The sequence below is a fragment of the Podarcis vaucheri genome (assembly GCF_965113315.1).
Source record: "Podarcis vaucheri genome assembly, chromosome: 11".
NCBI lineage: Eukaryota > Metazoa > Chordata > Lepidosauria > Squamata > Lacertidae > Podarcis > Podarcis vaucheri.
This window is the reverse complement of record NC_138749.1, coordinates 21080693-21100276: the sequence shown is the minus strand read 5'-3', so window position 1 is coordinate 21100276 and position 19584 is coordinate 21080693. Positions and strand designations below refer to the sequence as shown.

The 19584-nt window shown below is 43.9% G+C and overlaps 1 protein-coding gene across 1 annotated transcript; it reads right to left on the bottom strand.

Moving 5' to 3' along the window:
• Positions 1–5091: 5091 nt before the first annotated feature.
• On the bottom strand, positions 5092–13571 carry MRPS30 (mitochondrial ribosomal protein S30). Its single transcript, XM_082242095.1, has 5 exons — positions 12971–13571; positions 11660–11805; positions 8273–8378; positions 6947–7123; positions 5092–5590 (listed from the first exon to the last, which is right to left on the bottom strand). The coding sequence occupies exons 1-5, from the start codon at positions 13554–13556 to the stop codon at positions 5322–5324; spliced, it is 1284 nt and encodes a 427-aa protein (XP_082098221.1). The 5' UTR covers positions 13557–13571; the 3' UTR covers positions 5092–5321.
• Between the last annotated feature and the right edge of the window lie 6013 nt (positions 13572–19584).

Genomic DNA, 19584 nt, shown 5'->3' with positions numbered 1-19584 from the left:
TAGAGTGGTCGACATTCTAGGCAGCCTGGGAAGTCCTGAGTTCAAAACTCTAATCAGCCACAAAAGCCTTGGAAGGCTCTCTCTTGACCAAACCTATGTCACAAGCTTATGGTAATGATAACCTGGGAGTTGTCATATAGCTCTTTAGTTATGAGGGCTGGAATTTAAAAAATCATTTTAGCAATTTTTTAAATTTTATTTTTTAGATTGTTAGGAAGGATGAGAGAAAACAGCCTAGTTGTCCTAATATGACAGGCCTAGACAAGAGGAGACTGAGAGGATATCTTCAAATATCTTAAGGGCTGTCACATAATTGAGCAAGCTTGTTTTCTCCTGCTCTGGAGGGTAGGACTCGAACCAATGGCTTCAAGTTAGAAGAAAGGAGATTCCGACTAAACATCAGGAAAAACTTTCTGACAGTAAGAGCTGTTCAACAGTGGAACAGTCTCCCTCAGGAGGCTGTGAACTTTCCTTCCTTGAAAGTTTTTAAGCAGAGGCTGGATCAGGTATGCTTTAGTTGAGATTATGATTCTATGATTCTAGGCACTAGAAACTGGGGTACTACGTACACAGTTCCTATTTTCCTACCCCATGATTGGGTTAATGCTGGGGCAGCCAGTTTGTCTGGGTCAAATGAGTTGTGGTATGAGGCATCAGGAATATGTGTGTGAACGTGAAAGGAGAAAAGCTGACACAAAAGAAAATGTGGGGGTATCTGTTATTTCCCAAGGGTACTTCCCGTTTCAGCTAGTGCACTAAAGCATCAACTGAAAAGAGCCTGATGCTTTTTCATGTGGCTAGACTTTGAAGAACGTTAATGAATTTTCAGTTAAAAACCCAAGACAAGAAAATGTTGCTTAGTCAAACGACTTCTGGGAGAAGAGGCCACCAGACGGGGTACATTGTTGTTCTGTTTTGTTTATTATAACTGCTTGATATATGAGAGCCCTGCAGGTGCATTCCTGCTGCGCAAGTGTTTTCCACTTCTATCATCAGGTGGCCAGAAATGCAACCCTGCTTGCCTCACTGTGCAAAGCATGGCAGAGAGGACAGGAAGAATATTTCAGTGCTCTGGGTATTTCAGCACTTTCAGTTTTTGAACGAACACTTTGCATCTTTGGTAGCTTTGCCAAAGAATCAATTTCGAGTTCTTTTCAAAAAAGCAATTTGGTGGCACTTCAAAATAAATAAGTACATTCCTGGGCTTTTTTCCAACCATAAATGCAGTTAATTTGGGGGATAACAACCTCAACTTCAGCATCACTGGGCTTGAAACTGTGTCCCAAACTTGTGAGCAACCCAAATCTTCTTAAAGGCAGCGAGATCACAACCAGAGCATGATTTCATTTACAAGTCCTAACATAAACTGGAATGTCTCTACAAACACACACCAAGTAAAAATACTTTTATTTGAACAAACTGGGTTTTTAATTTATGCTCATAGTTTTTAACCACACAGATTTCTTTGGTTTAATGCCATAGGAACATCAGAAGTTGCCTTATCCCAGGTCATAGAATCATGGAATTCTAGAGTTGGAAAGGACTGAATTATATAGTCCAGTTTTTCAACCTTTTTGAGTCTACGTATCCCTTGACCAACTACATTCTTTCTGTGGCACTCCTGGGGGGCTCAGGAGCCCAGTGATGTCACCCCTTGCCTGCAGAGCTGGCAGCCTCTCACCCAATATGGCGATCGAGACCACAACCTTGGTGTTATCAGCACCACTCTCTAACCAACTGAGCTACCATCCTTCTAGTCCAGTACTGACTAGCAGTGGCTTTCCAGGAATCCAGACAAGGTTCTGTCCCTGCCCTACCTTGAGATGCCAGGGGTTGAAATTGTGGACTTTCTGCATGCAAGGCAGATGTCCTACCACCAAGGTACAGTCCTTCCTCAATGTCACTTTGCTACAAGATTTTGCCCAAACGACACATTTGTTTAAGAAAAGCATGAAACCTACATTCAGTGATCACGTTTCTGTACTTCAGTGGCAGCGGTGGGAAATCATGTCTATATTGCTCTTAAGTGCATGCACTTAGAGCAAAACAGATGTGCAAGTGAGCACTGCAAGTAAATCTTGATACCTAAGCGCTTTCAGAGTAGTGTTTGATACCCTCATAATTCCATTTCTGCAATGCAACCACAAAGCAAGTTATACAGAGGCAATTCGACTGAACCCAACCACAAGGCATCTCCCAACTAGTCATGCAAGGTGGTTGCTTCAGGCAGAAGTACACTGTTCCCACATCATCACAAGTTCACCTAAACAGAGGCTGGAGGTGCTGCATCCTGTGCTGTGGCAAGCAGTTACTTTGCAGAGATTGTCATGAGCTGCTGCAGGCTCAAAATGAAGAGAGGCCATTGCCTATTCAGGTTGTCTTTGTGCACACATCTGTATTACAAGTAGGTTATGCTGTTTCAAGTTAGAGTCCCTTCAGGGATAAGGCAGTAAATATTTACTCTTGTTCATCTTGCAACTAGTAGCAAGGCACAACTTTATCCCTAGTATGTCTTGTCGGATGAAGTCCATGGAAGATACAGTGTGAAGGGGAAAGGCTGAAATAAATACTAGCCATAGGATAGCAAGTTTAAAGCATGTAGGGCCTCACCTGAAGCCCAATTTAACAGAATTGCATAATAGTTGGAGGGTTTTAATGCAGTTCTCCTCTTTGTTATTCCCCAGTGTATGATTGGGAACCAGTAGCAAGGTTTACACTGGAAGCAATTCATTTATACCTGCCTACCTAACCCGGTGCTCTCAATGTTTTGAGACTACAGATCAAACCAGCATTGGAAGGCTGGTTTATATGGCTTGTTGAAAGGCAATTGCCCACCTCAAAATAGCAAGGCTTTTGAAAGGAGAGTTTCGAACAGATTCTTATATGGCTCTTGGAGTGGCAAGCTGCAGTGCAAAGTGCAAAGTGTCTAAACCTTTGGGATTTAAGTAGCTTGCTGGAGCCTAGTCATATTAATGAAATTAAGAGTCAACTACTGAAAATTGCCCAAATCACACGTACTCTTTATCTTTCACTCTTTAAGTCTATAGGAGCACCGCAACCAGCCATTAAGCATCTCTTTACCATTGCAAGGAGAATCATAGCGCTGCTGCATTTATCAAACTGGGTTGGCATCTGAACTATAGTATGCTTTGGTTCTCACTATGAAAAGTGGCAAATTAAGGAGGGCAATGCACACTGAAGGACTTTTCACTCTTTAAAAAATACACTGTGCAGCTAAAAAAACAACCCTGTGTATTTTCATCAGAGCTTCAGTGTGCAGTATGTGCTTTCTTCTGTGGGAGAAATAATGGACGATGATAATAATAAGTCTACAAAAGCATTAACTGAAGTACCCATTCTATTTTCATAATGAAAATACTGAAGAGACTGCAAGTTAATTAGATAAGTGTTAAATATGCATAAACAGAAATCCTCCCTAAACGCCATTTTCCAAACAAAGTATTTATCATGGGAGCTCTCAATTTGAAGTCATTTTTCTACGGAAAACAACAGAATGGTAATCTTGCAGTTTTAAAAAGCAAGCCATTTTAACACCAGGCAGACAAACTGATGTTGTATTTCATACAAAATACTAAACAGTGCCATCTGCTGGTTAACCTTTCCGTTCATTTAATCTTCTACCTACCAAAATCATGTTTGATAACAAATTAAGTTTTAATATGTTTGTGGCCAGAACCCAAAGAGCACCTGAAGTTAATGAAAGGGGTTTTTACTACGATGGTGGAATTTTTTTACTTTTCCCCTTCACAGATGCCTAATCTGCAAGTCAGGGGTTCCCAAACTGTGGTTCATGGACCACAAGCAATCATAGAATTGTAGTCACCTTCATTCTGGTAGTCCACTGTGTGTCGGTGAACTTGTAAGCATGCCTTACATTACATTAGAAATTTGCCCGAGACAAATTAAAAAGAGTATAAGTCAATAATTGTGGCAGCACAATCTGTGTACCACAGCGAAAATGCACATGCTTGAGACATATTGCTTTAAATTGTAGGTAGGGGAGCCTCCCATACAAAAAAAGCAAGCCTCATAGAAAACGAGTGTGGCTAAGTTTTTAGCCTTCTTTTCAACAACTGTTTTGCTAAATGTAGGACATTATATTGCAGAAACAAATACTCAACTATGTGAGCCCCCACTAGAGGGAAAGTTTTCAAGATTCCCTGCCGTCTAGAAGCTTCTACCACGGTAATGTCCAGTTTGCCCACAACACCCAGCATAAACATATCACAACTCAAACCAGTGTAAGTCATCCTTACCTGAAAGCAAATGCCACACTGGCAACACCTGAACACTGCTTCCCAGCCACTGAGCAACAGACCAGGTCTGGTGTGGGGAAACTACTGTGCAGAAACTTGGGAGCCAGGCGAATGATCAAGCACACATGGAACATTTCAGTCAATTCATATCTTAATGCAAGTACAGGGTGAGTCCTTTAAAAAAGGCCCCGCGGATACAGAGTACACGTTCCATGGGGCCTCTTTTAAAAGACTCACCCTAACCAGGCAATTCACTCAAACACATTGCCCTTGCCTTATTAAAGGTTGTATTCAAGAACATATGAGAGATTTGTGCATGTGCTTGTATTACTCATCGGGGGTGGGGGTCAACCTGCGATATACTGCCTGTATTTTAACAGAGTTGTATACGGTTTTGCCTTTTAAACACCAATTAAAGCTCTGTAGCAGTGCTCTGCTTTGATCCAATTTTCTGTTTTTATATTTATTCTATAATTTTACCACACAAATTCTTAGGAAAATGTAACCTCTGGCTGCAGATTGCATAACTTGGAACATGGAAAAGCAGGACTTGACCATGGAACAGCAAAGAAAATATGTATGTATGTTTGTATGCATGTATGTGATTGCTTTGTCTGGGAGCAGGGGCATGGCTCAGGAGAGTAAAGAGGGTGCTATCCATGGCACTCTCTGAAAATGCCATTTAACTAGAGAATATACACTGTGATACAGTATCTGGAGTGAAATCTCCTGCTAGTTTCTAATAGTTGTGGATTTAATCTGCGTCCTCCTTTGAGGACAGAACCACATTTTAACAGACAACACACACAAAAGATGTCAGTCTTGCTAATTCATTTAAATAGCAACGTAAATGTGTTTATTGCCATACAAATAAATCAGCCAAAGCACTTAAGAGCACCAGCATTGCTCTTGTACAGCTCATTGCTCCAAAGAGCCAAACATAGGAATAGTGCTTAGATTGATTGCACTTTTGACAGTCCAGACAAAATTTCACTTTAGGCATTGGAGTATCTTGAGAGGATTCAGATGTACCTGAATTTCATGTTATACTTCCTTTGGTCTGTTTAAGAGAAATTTAACCAGTTGAACTAGAATTTCATCATTAAATCCTTTCACATTGTTTTCTTCGATTGCTTCGTACAGCGGCCTACTTTCAGTTCCCCAGCAAATATTCTTTCTTGGGTTATTTTTATCAGAATCAGCAGATAGAGCCAAGGTATTCAACTGGTAACAAAAGAAGCTGAAGTATCTTCCGTCGGTAATCACAGCCTGCGATACAAAAGGCCGGGTCACATCTGCTTCACTCCAGAATCCTGGGAGAGAGGGGAGGAAAAAAGCAGCAGCTAAACAAAAGCATTTTCCTATCAACAACGAAAAAAAAAGCAGCAAGCCTTTAAAAGCAAAGTCATTGCATTGTAAAAGGTTGAATATTTTAGTAGCTTACTAGCTTTTCCCATCCTGGTGCCTTCCGGATGTCCTGGACAGCTTCTGCCATCTACTGGTCTTTGCTGGCTGGGGCTGATGAGAACTGCAGTGCAAAACGTCTGGAGGGCACCAGGTTGAGGAAGGCTGGTTTAGAGCTCCAACTTTGCAGTCAGTCATGCAACTTACAACAAAGAGGAAGGGCCCCTAGAGGGGAAATAGCCTGAATAAAACACCTTATGTCTGGCAAGAACCAAGAGTCAGCCAGAGACTTGTGTGACATGGTTTTTAAAGCAGCAAAAGAACAAACTAAGAGCTTATACAGGTAAGGAAAAGGTAAAGGACCCCTGGACGGTTAAGTCCAGTCAAAGGTGACTATGGGGTGCAGCGCTTATCTCGCTTTTAGGCCAAGGGAGCTGGAGTTTGTCCTCAGACAGCTTTCCAGGTAATGTGGCCAGCATGACTAAACTGCTTCTAGTGCAACAGAACACTGTGACGGAAGCCAGAATGCACAGAAATGCAGTTTACCTTCCCATCACAGTGGTATCTATTTATCTACTTGCACTGGCATGCTTTCAAAGTGCTAGGTTGGCAGGAGCTGGGACAGAGCAATGGGAGCTCACCCTGTCACAGGGATTCAAATTGCCAACCTTCTGATCAGCAAGCCTAAGAGCCTCACTAAGAGGGACCACAACGCCACCAAGATATACAATATACAAGATATTCCCCATTCTACAAGGGGTCATAGCTGCTCACAGATCAACACCCTTTACCTCCTCAATCTGCAAGACCATGCCAATAACTTTTTCATGGATTTCAAGTGGATACTAGTCCCACCTCACTTCCCGCCACACACTGGGTTTATCTGTTCCACCCCAGCCTATTCTGTATTGAGTGGAAAGACCTGAAGGCAGTTCTTTTGCAAGCATGTTCAGCTAAGCACATATACAACATCCCAAGCAAGCATGAACCATGTATGATTAGAGGTCCTAATCACAATGAGACTTGCTACCCTGTTCATCAGAAGTATTTACAAGCCTCTTTCAGATCTTCCAGTTCAAGATGGGAAGGCCAAGGGCAGAGTGGGCATGCCTATTGCTCATACTCCACATTTACATATTCTTTAGAGTGCATTAATAGGGCTAAGATAAATCACATGGCTGTATCATCTTCTAAAAGTTGTATTTGTGAGCTTCCTATTTACCTTATCTTGCAACACTGGATATCATCTTTAACTATTGACCTACCTTGGTACATTGCTTGTGCTCCGGTCCAAGCAAAAAGACTTGCAATTGCATTAGCACGACAAGGAACTTCAACCTGATCGAAGAGATTCATTTTTATAAGCCTGTCCCTTTTCAGCCTGTCGGGAATCAAATGAAACTGGGTATGCCCATAGGCACATGGATCTGCTACATTTGATCCTATATCCCACAAGAGAAAGAATTGTTTTAGATTTTAGCACGTAGAATGCTTAGATAAAAGTACCAATTCATCCAAAGACAGATTTCTTAGCTGTTTTATCTTCAAATTTCTTAACAATATAGTGATGCTGACAAGTATGTTTTTATAAAATTAATTTAAATATGAACACAATGCCATACAAAATGCAGCTGTTTTATATCCTTTGCAGATGAACACAGTATGTATAGACGGTGAGGTCATGCATCCATAGCCGAGACCAGAGGACGAATGACCACTGGAAGGAGCGCAGTGAGACAAAACTCTATGGTGCATCTGCAACAGCACAACCAGATACCTTCATCTGCCCCAGCTGCAATAAAACAGGTCTCTCCCGTATCATTCTCTACAGCCGCAGCAGGCGCTGTAACCTTCCAACCGTCTGACTTCACTCCCAAAGGTGCACTCCTCCATTGTCTCCCCAAGACAGACTGATGCCAACTAACAAGCCTTTTAGATAAAGATTGTGAACCTTTAGAAATATCTAACATCTACTTCAAGCAAGGAGTAAATGTAAAGTGCCTAGGCCATTTTGAGATCAGGAGTGCACTGGCTTAGCACGCTATGCCAATATAACAGTGTCACAGCTATAATTTCTTCCAAAAAAACCAAGATTAGGCATCCTAATCAAACAAAATATAATACTTAAAAATATTTCACTATAGTAGCAAAGTGAACTACACAATGAACTGCATGCCGCAAAATTCGTAGTTTAAATGCCAATTCAACTTCAACATTGCTATGTGTATTAAGAAAGCCACTGTTATTTCAGCCAGTTAACCCCAATGTATAATGTCAGGATAACAGTGGCCCACTTGAGATAATGACCATAAGATTTAATACAACATATGGAAAGCAAATTGAAAGGTTATCTGCAAATGCCTAATATCATGAGTTGCTAATATAATGAGTTGCTGAAGTCCTCTTGCAAAGTGATTTATTCTGTTAAAAAAATAAACATGAAAGCACTGAAAAGAATGGCATGAATTATATTTTGTTCATATTGAATTACAGCATCAAGACATGTTAAAGTATTATGCATCTGAAGTATCTGTCTACAAATTCATTGAGTAGAGACTTTATAGATTAGCGTTCTGATGTGGCAGTCTTACCTATAAATATTTTATTATCATACTGTCGTTTGAACATTGGAAGCTTGTCAGGCAAGACATTAATAACAGGAATATCTCCAGGAGCCACATAGTCCAGGGGCACAAACTTAAGGGGAGAAAAAAGAAAACCAGTTCAATAAACTGATATATAATCACACAGTATTATGCATTTTTTTAAAAAAGAAATATGCCCTGCTTTACACCACTTCTGCTTACAAAAAATAAAAACATACAAAATTTAAAACATACATTAAACCATTATTAAAAAAAACAATTACCATATTTTTTGCACCATAACACTCACTTTTTTCCTCCTAGAAAGTAAGGGGAAATGTCTGTGCGTGTTATGGAGCGAATGCCTATGGGTGGCGGGGGGGATCTGCTGCAGTCGTGAGCAGAGGATCCATGGTTCCCCTTCCTTCCCTCCTCCAAGGCTCGCTTTGAAACAGCAAAGGGGGAGAAGAGCCACTGAGTGGGGAGGAGAGAGGGACAGAGAGCCTGGTTACAAAGCACGGATCCACATGAATCCTCAGGATTTTTGCACTGGGTCACCCCAAATTCATCATCAGATCACATAGCATGTCCATGGCTACATCTTGCACCCAAAAAATCACGCACCCACTGTTGCCTGGGGTCGCAGTGGTGCAAAAACGTGGTTACAAAGCATGGATCCACATGGATCCTCGGGATTTTTGCATTGGGCTACTCCAAACTCACTGTCAGATCACATGTCTGTGGCCACAGCATGAACCACAAAAATCATACATCCACTGTTTCATTTAGAATATTTTTTTTCTTGTTTTCCTCCTCTAAAAACTACGTGCGTGTTATGGTCTGGTGCGTGTTATAGAGCGAAAAATACGGTATAACATAATTATTAATGATAAGAGGGTGTTCTCACTATTGACCACTTAAATATTTGACCTAAATTACAATGTAATTTGTTATTTACCACTAGCATGATTGTCTAAAGGGAGATGTAATTCTCCCAAATGATTTCACAATGCTATAACATCAGCAGACATAGTGGCTTACTACTGTGTCCATACCAGGCTCATGGTTTGCCTTGCTCCAAACCAACCATGAGCTGTAGCCAAGGTTTGTTCTTGGCCTACCGCTCACAGCTTGTTTAGGGGAGACAAACCACGGCATAGACCTACACCCATGCTTTCCCCTACCTTTTAATTCCCTTGTTCTCCCTGACTGAGTTGCTGCTACTGCTTCAGTGTTAGAAACTGAGATATGAAAGCTAGAAGTTAAATGGCACCTTAAACATAGGTTATGGACACAACAACGGAATATCTAGGGTGCAGTTTTTAATAACAAGAATACAAAACTGAAAATGAATGAATTGCAGCTAAAATATTAGGCTCATTTTCACATGGTCTAGTCCTTCCCATGCCCACCCCCTTAATACTTCTTAAGAAGGTCTCTTCTCCAGTCTTTAGAAAATAGCTGGAAGTGGGGAGGCAGAAAAGGGTCCTCCTTTTCTTCCACTCTGCAGTTTTAATCTGAAATCTTAGCTGCAGTACTGTGCCCAGAGTTTAGAAGCTGCTCGTGCAATGACATTCCCTGTCGCAAAATGCACCTAGAACAATGAGAGTTTCGAACACTGTACTACTTCATACCACTCAACTCACTTTACAACAGGTTTAGCCACCTAGCCAATCAATATGACTTGAAAATAAAAAGGCTCCAATGAATCTAAAGGGGAGGTTATCCATAGTATATCAACATCTCATTCATTCTGGATTCCCCCTCTCCCTCGCAGTCCTCTGAGTACCCATAAAATATTTTCTGGAGGGTTGGGGAGCCTCTACAGCAGATTTGGGAGGCATGAGGAAGGTGCATGGGAGAAAGGGAGAGTCCGCTTGCACAATATTGAATGTTGCAGAAGTACCAGCACTCGGGGGGGGGGGTGTACAATGTATCTTTGCATGAGCCATCAATCTCCTTCCATTCAGATGACACACCCAAATCAATGAGTTATGAAAAAACCTAGGGGGTGAGGTTTTCTGAGGATAAATAGTTATTACTGCTATACACTTTCCAGCTTTAATTCGGAAAAATAATGTGCCTTAGTTATCAAGCATTTCAGGAAAACTGTGCTATAGTCTAATTTCTTCATAACAAGGGCTATTTCACCCAATACATATTCAATTTAATTAAACTGTAGACTTCAAAATGTGGTATATAATAGAAGAGATCTATTTAGGGGTCGATACTCGCCCCTGAAGTACAGTGGTGCCTCGCAAGACGAAATTAATTCGTTCCGCAAGTCTCTTCGTCTTGCGGTTTTTTCGTCTTGCGATGCACGGTTTCCCATAGGAATGCATTGAAAATCAATTAATGCGTTCCTAGGGAAACCGCCTTCAGACCAGGTCCGGGGACAGTCTGTCCCCGGACCTCTTCTGAAGGCTGGGGGGGGGGGACAAGGGCTTTTCTTCCCTCCCCCAGCATTTTAAAAAACCCCGGGACAGCGGAGGACTTCTCCGCTGTCCGGGCGATCTTAAAATGCTGGCGGGCGGCATTTTAAAATCGCCCCGGGACAGCGGAGGACTTCTCCGCTGTCCGGGGCGATTTAAAAGCCCCTGGGAAGGCAGGCAGGGGGGACAAAGACTTTCGCCCCCCGCCCGCCTTCAGAAGGTGTTCCCGCCCCCCCGCACCGCTTCGGAGCAGCGTTCCGAAGCGGGGTGGCTGGGGCAGGTGTTCCCGCCCCCCCCCCGCCCGGCTTCGCAGCAGCGCTCCGAAGCCCGGCGGCTGGGGCAGGTGTTCCCGCCCCCCCACCCCGCTTCGGAGCAGCGTTCCGAAGCGGGGTGGCTGGGGCAGGTGTTCCCGCCCGGCTTCGCAGCAGCGCCGGGAGAAGCGATCTCCTCGCAGCCCCTTGCTTCAAAAGAGGTCCGGCGGCTGGGGCAGGTGTTCCCGCCCCCCCGCCCTGCTTCGCAGCAGCGCTCCGGAGCCCGGCGGCTGGGGCAGGTGTTCCCGCCCGGCTTCGCAGCAGCGCTACGAAGCCTGGCGGCTGGGGCAGGTGTTCCCCCCCCGCCCGGCTTCGGAGCACCGGGAGAAGCGATCTCCCCGCAGCCCCTTGCTTCAAAAGAGGTCCGGCGGCAGCGGGAAGCGCTTCCCGCTGTCCCCGGACCTGGGGCTGCAGGGAGAAGATCGCTTCTCCCTGCCGCCGCTTGCTTCAAAAGAGAAGACCCGCTGTCCCCGGGGCAAGCTTCGTTTTGCGAAGCAAGCCCATAGGGAAATTCGTCTTGCGAGGCAACTCGAAAACGAAAAAACCTTTCGTTTTGCGAGTTTTTCGTCTCGCGAGGCGTTCGTCTTGCGGGGTACCACTGTAACCAGAAATAGCAAATCCATTAATCTTTATGAAATTGGACTTCATACCTCTGAAAGCTGTTTTCGTATACGAATCTGACAGTGAGGTTTATCATCAATCTGAAATCTCAGTGGGTCAATTCTACCCCTTCGATGTCCACGAGGAACCACTGTCTCACCACGCAGCCAATAGAAATTTACTTCTGGTTTGAGGTCTGAAATAACAAGAGTGTCTTTAATGCATCCTGCAGTCAAGAGCCCACCAGAGATATTAAACATGCCTGTAGTCAAGGATGTATGCATGACCACATAGCAATTTTTGTGCATACATACATGCTGAATATCTGTGCACACTTCTGAACCTTAATATGTGAAAAATCACAGTAAATCAGTTAAATGAGGAACAACTACAACTGATGGAAGCTGTAGGAGAAGTACTTTCAACACTAGAAGCACCTATACTAGACAAGCCTAGATAAATGTCGCCAACGAAACGGAAGCTACTTGGAATTATGTATGGCGTCCATCTCTGAACTGTACAAGAAGGGGATTTTATGCATCTCTATGCTTCACAAATTATTTGCTATGCATGTGTGTAACTGATTAAAAGTATAACACCTCCCCCCCCAACACACATTCCTCCTTAGTGTACACATTGCTAGAGATCATGACTAGATTATTATTACATTTGTGAGTCACTTTATCTTACCCAATGCAACTTACAATGAAACAAATGATAAAACCCTGCATGGGTACATTAAAACCAAGGAGGGAAAGAAATACATTGATGGGATATACCCGGAAGCTGTAAACCGGCTCCCTCAGCCAATAAAGCGAGATGAGCACCGCAACCCCAGAGTCGGTCATGACTGGACCTAATGGTCAGGGGTCCTTTTACGTTTAATAGCTATTAATGATAAATTAACATGTGCCATTAAGGTAAGACGGGGAATATGCAAGAGAAATGACTTTGTGGAGATATGGAAGGTGTTTGTAGAACGGAAAGAGGTCAAACCATCACAAGAGATATTAAAATTTTGGAAGGTTGGATAGCTACAATGGAATTGTTTCGGTAGTGGGGGTCACATCTTTATTCTTATTTATTTATTATTATTGTCAAAAGGAAAAGAAAAGAAATGCATTGAATACATCTCACCCACTTCTAAAAGGACAAAAATGGTTAAAGGCAAAAGGCCTGGTTCTAGAGGAAAGGTTTTTGCCTGGCACTTATATAAAGCTATATAAAGAAATTGACAGAAACCCCCTTCCATTTTTTATTTTTATTTTATTACTCCTCTCACCCCTCTTTCTTTCTCTCTCTCTCTCTCTCACACACACACGTGTTCCACTGCCAACCGCTTCGCGCTTACACACACGCACCCAGGGCCGAGGAGGAGCCGAGCACCGGGTTGGCGCTGGCCAGTCGGGCCGTCAGGGTGAGCACCAGCTGCGTGAGGAAAGGCGCCGGCCCCTGCTCGATGGCGCGGAAGAGAAAGGGGCGCCGCTTGCGCTGGTAGAAGTGCTCCTGGAGCAGCGCGTCGCACACCGCGGAGCGCAGCTCGGCCAGGTCCCAGCCACCTCCTTCCCCTTCTGCTGCTCCTGGCGCCGCCACGGGGGCGGGCAGCCCCGGCACGAAGACGGTCTTGGTGTAGTCCTGGTACCAGCGGTCCGCGTTCAAGGCCCACGTCTGCGGGTAGACCACGTACTTGCGCCGCTGCCGCTTCCCGTAGATGCGCAGCTTCTCCTCCACCGAGGGCGCGTCGTGGATCTCCTGGTAGAAGCGCTCCCGGCGGCGCTGCTTGGCCGCCTGGCTCTTCGCCGTCAGCGACGCCACCACCGGAGGGTAAAGCGACGGGGCGGCGGCGGCGGCTGGGAGAGGATTCGGCACCGCCGCCGAGGGGCCCGCGTGGAGCCACCGCCGCGGCCAGCCGTCGCGCAGCAACCGCAGCCCCCTGGACGCCGCCATCTTGCCCGCGAGAAACAGGAAAAGGGAAAAGGAGCGGGGAGGGCCGCTTCCGGGCGCGTCGGGAGCCGCGGTTGGCTGAGCGCCCCTCACGTGACCCGCAGAGAGAAGGGCAACCTGCGCGCTCCCCCCGAAGCTCGGCGGGAGAGAGGAGCGACGACCGGCAACTGCGCATGCTCGTTGTCCTTATACGGACGCGTGTGGGATTGGAGCTTCAGCGGCGCCTTACAATTCCATCCGGGTTATATTTGTATGTCGCCTTTTCCATTTCTATGGCCACGCTCGAGGTGGCTTGCAGCATGCAATAAAAAAATTGATGAAATTTAATAAATGATACATTATTTAGATGTGTTTGTGGAGAAGGGAGGGTTTTTTATTGGATTACTCTTGTTTTTATTATGTATTTTGTGTCCTCGTTTTGTATTTTTATGTTGTGTGTCGCCCTGTGGTCTTCCGGGGAAGGGCGGTTTGCAAATTTAGTAAATAATAAAACAACCACCACCATCGATTTACACGACTGCCAACTGTAACAAAATTAGCCATAAACAAAGGAAACACATCAAAAAGAGTATGCAAGCAAAATAAACCCATTTCCATGTAAACCATTAAAAAATAAATATGTACAAAGGGAAAATGCCTCACTCCACACCTGCACCAGTGGTTGCTGTGGCATTACCAGTAGCTAGAGGCAGGTGCTAGGAAACTACATAGAATTGGTAGCAGCAGTTGGATGTAGTTGAGGCGAGACCAGCTATGTGGCTAGAAGTAGCAGCAGACAGGACACCGAAGGCTATGCACAATTTTCTGCAGAAGTACAGTGGTACCTTAGGTTAAGTACTTAATTTGTTCCGGAGGTCCGTTCTTAACCTGAAACTGTTCTTAACCTGAAGCACCACTTTAGCTAATGGGGCCTCCTGCTGCTGCCGCACCGCCAGAGCACAATTTCTGTTCTCATCCTGAAGCAAAGTTCTTAACCTGAAGCACTATTTCTGGGTTGGCTGAATCTGTAACCTGAAGCGTATGTAACCTGAAGCGTATGTAACCCAAGGTACCACTGTAGAATCCAGGCAAAGTGCCTATCTGTCCAATGGAAGGTCCAATCCTTGAGTTCACAAAGTGATTATTAGATCATGCCTATGGAGTGGCTCAGAATATGCTACCAAGGGGCTGAAGTAATTTGAGGCTTCTGCTCCAAAAGATCCGATCCCATTGCATTTCTTGAGGATTTCAGATGCTACGATCATTTCCAAAGTTAGCTATTCAGGTAACGGTTTTGTTCTTGCATTTGCTAGGTCTGTGTCAGTGGTATCCAGCACTGTGGCATTCAAGTTCTCTATCCCCTCTTGAAAATTTGCCAAAGGCCTTACATATGGTATATTATTGCATCACTATTTGAATTCAAAGTGTAATGCAATAAAATACAGAATAATAAATAAAAGAAGCAATGGAAAGACAATTAAAAATCAGTACAGTGGTACCTTGGTTCTCAAACTTAATCCGTTCTGGAAGTCTGTTCCAAAACCAACGCGTTCCAAAACCAGGGCACACTTTCCCATAGAAAGTAATGCAAAATGGATCAATCCGTTCCAGACTTTTAAAAACAACCCCCAAAACAGCAATTTAACATGAATTTTACTATCTTACGAGACCGTTGATCCATAAAATGAAAGCAATAAACAATGTACTGTACTGTAAAATAAATAAAACAGTATTGTAGATGATAAAAATAAAAACTTCTTACCTGCACTGTTGATAGTCAATGTTTGGATGGGGGGATTTTATCCATTTCCGCAGTCACACAATCAGCACCTGAACTGGGATCCACACAGTCACAAAAACAAATTAACTGAAAAAGCCACAAAACAAAAAACGCAGAAGAAATAGCAAAAACAAAAGCACTGCAATTGGAAATGGAAGGCTTGAATTACAATGGGGGGGGGGGACGGATGCAAATTAGCAGCGCAACAGGAAACACAAGGGAACTGAAAATGAAGCACATTCGGCTTCCGAAAAAGAGTTCCAAAACCAGAACACCTACTTCTGGTTTTGCAGCATTCGGGTTCCAAGTTGTTTGTGAATTAAGCTGTTCGAAGACCGAGGTACCACTGTATGGATATTGAACGCAGCAGACATGCCATCTCCCATCCTTGATCACAAATTTATAGCCATGTTGTGGACCCCTGAATAAAGCTTGCAGACCATAGTTTGGAAATACTGGTCTATATTTTATATACACACAGTATATGTCATCTAATGTGGAGTAGTGCTTAGTGTGCTGGACCAGGACATGAGAGATTAGGGTTCAAATTCCCACTAAGCCATGAAGCCCACTAATTGATTTGGTACAAGTGACTCTCAGCTTAACCTATCTCACAGAGCTGTGAGGATAAAATGGCGGCGGGTGAATTACCTTGAGCTCTTCTTTGGAGAAAAGGCAAAATATAAATGTAATAATAATATAATTGTAGAGTTGGAAGGGACCACAATGATCATGTAGTCCAACTCCCTGTGATGTAGGAATCTTTGCCCAATGTGGGACTTGAACCCATGACCTTGAGATTAAGAGTCTCATGCTCTACCGACTGAGCTGTTAAACACACACACATATATATGAATGAAATGTAAGCAAAGACTCATGTACGCTGTCAGTCATAGTCAGAGCAGATCTTTCAAAATCAACGGATTTAAGTACTGTAACTTAAATCCATTGATTTCAATTGGCCTACTTTGAGAATGATTTAGTTGGAGATCATCCAAAGTATTTTAGATGGATTGTAAACCAGTGACCTGAAACACCATCAATTTATATGCCTGGCAGGGGGCCATTTCCTTTTTGTCATTTCAGTTTGTCACGTTCCCAAACTGAATTATTGCAAATTTAGCAGCAAGTCAGCCTCCAGACGATAATTTAGAGTTGTATCTCCTTTCAGCAGGGAAAACTCATTATCTGCTCATGAAGGGGCTTTGCCATATGAAACCCATGTGGAAAACCCACAATTTTCCTGCACTTGTCCAAATGTATTTCACAGGCATATAAAACATTTCTGACAGGCTGTATTCCTGTACAGCATATATCAAAACTATAACAAGAAAAAAAAGGAAAAGAAAAATCATTCCATGTGGTATTATTATATAGAGACCAGGCATCACAGAGTCAGACAAGCTGCAATTTTAATTACACTTATTTGGAAGCAAGCTTCATTGAAACAGATGGGATTTATTTACTTATTTATTTATTTAGCTCTGGTGTGTGTGTTGAGTTCCAATATAGGCTCCTGCAACCTGCCTTTATGACTTGCTTAGACAGCAAATGTGTGACATGTCCAGGGCACCTCTGCCATTCTAAGAGAATAAGGGAGGTGTTCATGGTGAGTTCGGGCACCACTTTTTCTAGGGGGGGGGGAGGCACTAGGTGTGCCCTTTGCCACTCCCACTGCAATTTCACAAATGAATGTTACTTTGGCATTGCAGGTAGATATACCATTACCTTAGTTTAGCAACTAGTATCACTAGCTCATTTTTGGGTGGGGAGGGCTGCAAAGCTGATCTCCCCCTCAGAAAATGCACAGTTGCAAAGGACACTGGCTTGGATTCTGAGTGCAAGAAACCTTGGAGGAAGAGGATTTTCCTGTCCTTGTCTCTACTGCACCTCACTTTCTGGAGGATGGCTGCAGAACATAAGAACCGGCTGAATCAAGCCAATGGCCCGTCAAGTACAGCAGCCTGTTCCCAAAGTGGCCAGCCAGATCTCTGTGGGATACCCACAAGCAGGGGAATTTATTTATCTGGGGAGTAGAAACCCACCTCATTCCTTGAGGATGAACTGGGTGAGGCAAAGCAGAACTTTAAAAGTAAATGGAACCCCCATGAAATTAAAAGACGCCTGCTTCTTGGGAGAAAAGCAATGACTAACCGAGACAGCATCTTAAAAAGCAGAGACATCACCTTCCCAACAAAGGTCCGTATAGTTAAAGCTATGGTTTTCCCAGTAGTGATGAATGGAAGTGAGAGCTGGACCATAAAGAAGGCTGATCGCTAAAGAATTGATGCTTTTGAATTATGGTGCTGGAGGAGACTCTTGAGGGTCCCATGGACTGCAAGAAGATCAAACCTATCCATTCTTAAGGAAATCAGCCCTGAGTGCTCACTCGAAGGACAGATCCTGAAGCTGAGGCGCCAATACTTTGGCCACCTCATGAGAAGAGAAGACTCCCTGGAAAAGACCCTGATGTTGGGAAAGATGGAGGGCACAAGGAGTAGAGGTCAACAGAGGATGAGGTGGTTGGACAGTGTTCGCGAGGCTACCAGCATGAGTTTGACCAAGCTGTGGGAGGCGGTGGAGGACAGGGGTGCCTGGCATGCTCTGGTTCATGGGGTCACGAAGAGTCGGACGTGACTAAACAACAACAAGAACCCCCCAAACAACAGGCTACTGTTGTAGGAAGTTAATCAGAAGGAGAAGCCCATGGAAAATTATAGGATCACTTTTGTACCAGGACATGGTTTAACCAGTGTTGAAGCAATGATTCTTCAACATCAACTTCGTTGGACTGGTCATGTTGTGCAGATGCCTGATGATCGTCTTCCAAAGCAACTACTCTATTCCGAACTTAAAAATGAAAAGAGTAATGCTGGTGGTCAACAAAAGAGGTTTAAAGACTGTCTCAAGGCAAATCTAAAAAAAATGTAGTATAAACACTGACAACTGGGAAACACTGGCCTGCCAGTGCTCCAGTTGGAGAACAACCTTTACCAAAGGTCTCATGGGCTTTGAAGACACTCGAACTCAGGACGCAAGGGAGAAACATACTAAGAGGAAGGCACGCTTGGCAAATCCACACCGTGATCAACTCCCACCCGGAAACCAATGTCCCCACTGTGGAAGGACGTGTGGATGCAGAACTGGCCTCCACAGTCACTTACAGACTCATTGTTAAAACCGTGTTTATGGAAGACAATCTTACTCGGCTACGAGGGATCGCCAAAGAAGAAGACACTTTTTGGCCTATTGCAAAGAACAGAAAACAAGATCTAAGAAAAACAGAAAACAGAAAAACAGATCTAAGGCACTAGGTGTCACTGTCTTACCATTTTATACCAAATAAGTTATCATTCTGGTTCTTTGTTGCTACCTACGTTTGTGTCTCTCTGTGTGTATAACTGTGACGCTGACAATGGGCTTTTGTTGGCTGGATTATGCTCACTGATGATTTATGTGACAAAATATAAAGTCATGCTTCCTTATTTTGCAGAAGTTGCACTGCCCACAATGCCCTCCAGTCCTCTGCAGCCTCCATGACTGAGCAGATAGGGTACCAGGCTGAAGCCTTTTACACGTGTTCAGAATGCTGTTCCCAGTAAGTCTGCAGTTATCCTACTGTGCAGGCACAAATGTGCCACAACAAGATGCACTATGAAAGAGCCAATGTTAACCACTAGCTTGGGCCAAGAGTCACTAAGCAAATTTACCCAGCACTTGGTCTATCAATAGTCGCCAAGCCATGCTAGGTAAATGCGGCTTCCATATACCATGGCGTATAAATGAATGCTAAACTAGGCTGGTGGTCAACTGATGGAAGAACTCTTTTTCATCTTCATATCTTGTTTATTAGTGGTTTCCACTAGTATAAATGGATACCATGGGCTAGCTTACTCCCTGCAAACTACCCCAACCGTACAACAAAGTCACATGCAAGAAATATGATGGAGTGCATATAAAAGCCAGTTTGTTGTTGATAATTCCCTGGTGTTGGAAGCACTATACTGAACTATTTAGAGCAGGGATGGAGAACTTTTGGCCCCCCAAATGTTGCTGGACTGCAACTCCCATCAGCTCTTGTGAGCATGACCAATGGTTCGAGATAAAGCGCAACAGATTGTATATTTGTTGCTCTGTAACATGACAGGCTGAAATCCAGTGCTTCCATTGAATTTAGGCTTACTTCTGAGCAGACATGTATAGGATTGCCCTGTCAGTCTCACCTTAAGCATTTTCCTAGCTGTGTCAGCATGGGTGTTGGCAAAAAATCTG